Below are 6577 nucleotides of genomic sequence, written 5' to 3'. Positions count from 1 at the left end.
AAATTAAAAGACACTTACTCCTTGGAAGGAAAGTTATGACCAACCTAGATAGTATATTCAAAAGCAGAGACATTACTTTGCCAACAAAGGTTCGTCTAGTCAAGGCTATGGTTTTTCCTGTGGTCATGTATGGATGTGAGAGTTGGACTGTGAAGAAGGCTGAGAGCTGAAGAATTGATGCTTTTGAACTGTGGTGTTGAAGAAGATTCTTGAGAGTCCCTTGGACTGCAAGGAGATCCAGCCAGTCCATTCTAAAGGAGATCAGCCCTGGGATTTCTTTGGAAGGAATGATGCTAAAGCTGAAACTCCAGTACTTTGGCCACCTCATGCCAAAAGTTGACTCATTGGAAAAGACTCTGATGCTGGGAGGGATTGGGGGCAAGAGGGGAAGGGGACAACAGAGGATGAGATGGCTGGATGACATGACTGACTCTATGGACGTGAGTCTCAGTGAACTCCTGGAGTAGGTGATGGACAGGGAGGCCTGGCGTGCTGCGGTTCATGGGGTCGCAAAGAGTCAGATATGACTGAGCGACTGATCTGATCTGATGTATTATATAGGAAATTTGTAAGGAGAGAAAATTCTAAGAGTTCTCATCACAAGGAATTTTTCAACTTCTTTTACTTTTTATCTATACAAGATGATGTTTACCAAACTTACTGTTATAAAATTACTTTTTCTGTAAGTCCAATCATTATGCTCTATCACTTATACAGTGCTCCATGTCAATTATATCTCAATAAAACTGGAAGAAAAATTAAAATTAAAAACCAAAATGGGAGAAAAGCAAATTTTGAGGGAATTACTTTGGAGTATTCCCAACATGATAAAAAGTTATGTTTCCATGAACACAGAAAGCTCAGCAAATTGGAGGCAAGAAAGGTGGAATTAAAGCGAGCTAAAACATACAGTCTTCTGGAAACCAAACAGAAACTATTTTCAAATCAGGGAAAATATATATACCTATTATCATCAGAAAGCATTTCAGATGGAAAAAAAATTTTGTTTAGTGTTTCTTGCAATAAACTGGCAATAAACACTTAATTTTTTCCTTCTACACTGGATCCACCAGATTTAGTCCTATCTATTATTCCTTACTTGGATATATTTCTCAGTAAATATAGGCAAGTTCAGACTCTCAAAGATTTCCTTTCATTAACCATTCATCCACCCTTTTTCTATTCCAGATATAGATCCAACTATTCATTTTGTCTAAGTTAATCATTATGTAAAAGCATCAGTCTACCAAGTTGCACTGCTTTAGTGTAGGAGAGTAACTTGTAAGCCTTGCTCCTCTGATTCAGTTCAGTTCAGTCATTCAGTCGTGTCCGACTCTTTGCGACCCCATGGACTGCAGGACGCCAACTCCCGGAGCTTTCTCAAACTCATGTCCATTAAGTCGGTGATGCAATCCAACCATCTCAGCCTGTGTCATCCCCTTCTCCTCCTGCCTTTTATCTTTCCCAGTATCAAGGTCTTTTCAATGAGTCAGTTCTTCGCATGAGGTAGCCAAAGTATTGGAGTTTCAGCTTCAACATCAGTCCTTCCAATGAATATTCAGGACTGATTTCCTTTAGGATGGACTGGTTGGATCTCCTTGCAGTCCAAGGGACTCTCAAGAGTCTTCTCCAACACCACAGTTCAAAACAATCAATTCTTCGGTGCTCAGCTTTCTTTATAGTCCAGCTTTCACATCCATACATGACTACTGGAAAAACCATAGTCTTGACTAGATGGAACTGTGTTGGCAAAGTAATGTCTCTGCTTTTTAATATGCTGTCTAGGTTGGTCATAACATTTCTTCCAAGGAGCAAGTGTCTTTTAATTTCATGGCTGCAGTCACCATCTGCAGTGATTTTGGAGCCTGCAAAAATAAAGTCAGCCACTGTTTCCACTGTTTCCCCATCTATTTGCCATAAAGTGATGGGACCGGATGTCATGATGTTAGTTTTCTGAATGCTGAGTTTTAAGCCAACTTTTTCACTCTCCTCTTTCACTTTCATCAAGAGGCTCTTTAGTTCGTCTTCACTTTCTGCCATAAAGGTGGTATCATCTGCATATATGAGGTTATTGATATTTCTCCCAGCAACCTTGATTCCAGCTTGTACTTCATCCAGCCCAGGATTTCTCATAATGTTCTCTGCATATAAGTTAAATAAGCAGGGCAACAATATACAGCCTTGACGTGCTCCTTTCCTGATTTGGAACCAGTCTGTTGTTCTTGAAAAGCTATGGATGAAGGTTCATGACATTGTACAGGAAGCAGTGATCAAGTTCATTCCCAAGAAAAAGAAATGCAAAAAGGCAAAATGGTTGTCTGAGGAGGCCTTACAAATAGCTGAGAAAAGAAGAGAAGCTGAAGGCAAAGGAGAAAAGGAAAGATGTACCCATTTGAATGCAGAGCTCCAAAGAATAGCAAGGAGATATGAAAGGCCTTCTTCAGTGATCAATGCAAAGAAATAGAGGAAAACAATAGAATGGGAAAGACTAGAGATGTCTTCAAGAAAATTAAAGATACCAAGGGAACGTTTCATGCAAAGATGGGCATAATGAAGGACAGAAATGGCATGGACCTCTGATTACTGCTTTCAATATTCACTGTTAAGTCTTGCCTCAGGGTGAACCACAAGAGATTTAAAACAACTCCACTCCTCCTCCCTTCAAAATACAAAGGAAAACTCTGAACTGAAAATAAAAAAACTCTTCAGCATTAAAAAAGAAATTGGTGAATGGCATTTAATTAGAATAAAAGAGTTCTGTGGTATTGGAGAAAACTCTTGCGAGTCCCTTGGACTGCAAGGAGATCCAACCAGTCCATCCTAAAGGAGATCAGTCCTGAGTGTTCATTGGAAGGACTGATGCTGAAGCTGAAACTCCAACATTTTGGCCACCTGATGTGAAGAGCAGGCTCATTTGAAAAGACCCTGATGCTGGGAAAGATTGAAGGCTGGAGAACAAGGGGACGGCAGAGGATGAGATGGTTGGATGGCATCACCAACCCAATGGACATGAGTTTGAGTAAACTCTGGGAGTTGGTGATGGACAGGGGGCCTGGCATGCTGCAGTCCATGGGTCGCAAAGAGTCGGATGTGACTGAGTGACTGAACTGAACTGAACTGAAAGACTTCTGCTCTGTTTAAAAAAAAAAAAAGGCTCTGGTAAGAATATGAAAAGATAAACAACACACGGGCTGGGGAGAAAATCTTTGCATATGTAGGAAAAAAGGAGTTGATTCTAAAAAATAAAGAAAGGACTTTTGCAACACAATAAGAAGGGGGCTCAGTCGGTAAAGAATCTGCCTGCAAAGCAGGAGACACAGGAGATGCAGTTTTGGTCCCTGGGTCTGGAAGACCCCCCGGAGGAGGAACTGGCAACTCACTCCAGTATTCTCGCCTGGAAAATCCCATGGACAAAGGAGCCTGGTGGGCTACGTCCATGGGGGTCGCAAAGAGTCAGACACGACTTAGCGACTAAGCACACACACACAAGGAAAACAAACAAGCCAGTTAAAAAATAGGCAAAAAACTCTGACAGACACCTATTCAAAGAAGATCCACAAATAGCAAAGAAGCATATGAAAAGACGGCCCACATCTATGTGATCAGAGAAATGAACATTAAAACAACAATGAAACATCAGTGTGCACCTAGTAGAATGGCTAAAATCCTGACCATTGACAACACCAAACACTGATTCAGATGTGGATCAACAGAAAGTTGCATATACTGCTGAGGGGAATTTATTTTCATTCATTGCAAAATGGTACAGCCACCTTGAAAAGACGGTTTGAAAATGTCTAAAAAAAAAATAAATACTCTACTATATGAGCTACAAGTGGCCCTACTATTTACCCAAAGGATTTGAAAACTTATGTCCACATAAAAGACATGAACAGTAATATTTAAAGCAGCTTTATTTATGATTGTCTAAACTTAGAAGCAATCCAGATGTCCTTCGGTTGGTAAAGGATAAACGGTGGTGCACGCAGACAAGAGAACAGTATTCGGCACTAAAAAGAAATGAACTAGCATGTAAAAAAAAAAAAAAAAAAACTTAAATGCACACCACTGAGTGACAGAAGTCAATGTGAAAATACTATATACTATATGATCCCAACATTCTGAAAAGCCAAAACTATGGAGGCAATCAAGATATCAGTGGTTACCAGGGACTAGTAGTGAGAGAGGAAGAGGGGACTCTCAGGACAGTGAAATTACTCTTTATGAAAATATAATTGTGGATGCACATAATTATACACTCATCCAGTACACAGAATATACAACAGCACAAATGAATCCTCATGGAAGCTGTGAAAATTGGGTGATGATGTATCAGGACAGCTTTATGAATGATAACGAATGCACCACTCTGTAGGGGGATGTTTATAATGGGGAAGGTTATGTATGTATGGAGACAAGGGGGTATTGGGGGTATCTCTGTACCTTTCACACTTCCCTCGTGGCTCAGACGGTAAAATGTCTGCCTACAGTGTGGGAGACCCGAGTTCAATCCCTGGGTTGGGAAGATCCCCTGGAGAAGGCAATGGCAACCCACTCCAATACTCTTGTCTGGAAAATCACATGGACGGAGGAACCTGGTAGGCTATAGTCCATGGGGTTGCAAAGAGTCAGACACGACTGAGCGACTTCACTTTCACTTTCTGTACCTTTCAATCAATTTTGCTTTGATTCTAAAATTACTTTAAAATAAAGTTTATTACATAAAAATGAGTAAAAGATGTAAAGAAATACCTCATCAAAAAAGATATGCAGATGGTAAAGAAGAACTTGTAAAGAAACTCAACATCGAATGTCAACAGGAAATTTAATATTAACACAAGAATGAAATACCAGTGCAGATAGGTCAGAACAGTGAAAATTCAAAATATCTCAGTATATCCATAAAAAGCTGGGTGCTTGCTATGTTTCTCGGTGGTCTCAACAAGGAATCCAAACTGCCATTCACATCAGTGCTCTGAGCCAGAGGCAAGATAACTAACAAACCCTCACGCTATTCCCTGAAAAGCTAAAGTGGTCTGCATGGTCCATTCTTCTCTTTCCCTCTTGAGGAAGGACTGGGAGTGGGAATTTTCTCCTGATCCTGCTACCCTGGGACAGAGAAGAAAAGCAGTTATGGAAGGTCAAATGCATAAGTTTGCCTAAAAGCTTCACTGCATATCTTCTTGACTTTGGAATAGTTTGGGGTGCTGCAAACTCCTGTGTGATGTCTGGTATTCAATGAAGGCAATTAGATCTTTATTATGTAATCTCCACGGAGGAAGGGAGTTGGGGGTTTCTCTTGTGCCTTCTTGCTGATGTTACTTTGTAGAAGCTTCATCCTTAAGTCATGTATTTTGATGGGAAATTTTCTTGACTATTAGAAAAAAAATTCACTGCACCATAATTCTGACCTGTGTCACACTGATCTATTTTTCTGCAGTACTTTGTGGAAGGCAGCCTTCACTTGAGCATTCCGTACACTGTAGACAAGGGGATTCAGTAATGGGTTGAAGAAGGTGTAAAACAGGAAAAGGATTTTCTTCTGTTCCTCTTGGTGGCTACCGTCAGGGGCCAAGTACACCATCATGGCTATGCTAAAGTAGAACCCAACCACACAGAGGTGGGAGGAGCAGGTGGAGAAGGCTTTCTTGCAGCCCTCCTTTGACTGGTTCTTCAGGATTGCCTAGAGGATACGCACATAGGAGACCAGCATCAGGGAAAGGGGCCCAACTAAAATAAACACACCATCAGCAAAGAGGAACATTTCATTGATCCAGATGTCACCACACGTCACTTTGAGGACAGAGCTAATTTCGCAGAAAAAGTGGTTCACCTTCTGGGGCCCACAGAAGGGCAGCCGTAGAAACAGACTTACTTGGACTATGGCCAGGGAAAATCCACATACCCAGCAAGCGATGGCCAGGAATGTGCACACCCTCCAGTTCATGATGACCGTGTACTGCAGGGGGTGGCAGATCGCCACAAACCTGTCATAGGACATCACCACCAAAGTCAGGCACTCTACAGAAGCAAAGGCCAAATAGGAAACCATCTGCATGGTGCATGAGAAATAGGAGATGGTTTTCTTGTGTTTCACTAAGTTTTCCAACATATTGGGCAAATGGCTGGAAGCATAGGCTACGTCAGTGACGGCCAGATGAGACAGGAAGTAGTACATGGGGGTGTGCAGTCTGGGTTCAAGCGAGATGAGTCCCAAGATCATCCCATTTGCCAGCAGGTTGAAGGTATATAGCAGGATGAAGATAACGAAGAGGAGCAATTCCATGTCTTCACTGAGCTGGAAGCCCAGCAGGATGAATTCTGCGATCCATGATTGGTTGCCTTTCATTCCCAAAGGCCGTCTCTAAGGGACTGAAGTGTGATGGGAAGGTCAGAGCTGGACAGCAAGGAAAATCAGAGTTACTTATGGGAAGTAAATTCAAAAGAAGTTTGTGTGCTTGTCCCTACTTCAGTGAGAGTTCTCTAAAATGTTTCTCAGCATGTTTGTTTTTCTTACTTTATTGTGAAGTTATAAAAATTTAGGATAAGTATCAGAAATATAAACAATATTAATATA

At 41.3% G+C, this 6577-nt stretch overlaps 1 protein-coding gene across 1 annotated transcript; it reads right to left on the bottom strand.

Annotated features, from left to right (window-relative positions):
* Positions 1 to 5416: 5416 nt before the first annotated feature.
* Positions 5417 to 6349, bottom strand: LOC104992109 (olfactory receptor 2A12-like). The gene is given in 1 exon segment (XM_010844860.1): positions 5417 to 6349. A coding segment is annotated over 1 exon segment (933 nt).
* Between the last annotated feature and the right edge of the window lie 228 nt (positions 6350 to 6577).

Source organism: Bison bison, unplaced genomic scaffold, assembly GCF_000754665.1.
Source record: "Bison bison bison isolate TAMUID 2011002044 unplaced genomic scaffold, Bison_UMD1.0 scf7180017864211, whole genome shotgun sequence".
NCBI lineage: Eukaryota > Metazoa > Chordata > Mammalia > Artiodactyla > Bovidae > Bison > Bison bison.
Note: the sequence above shows the minus strand (reverse complement) of the source record. Positions and strands in the feature narration are given on the sequence as shown.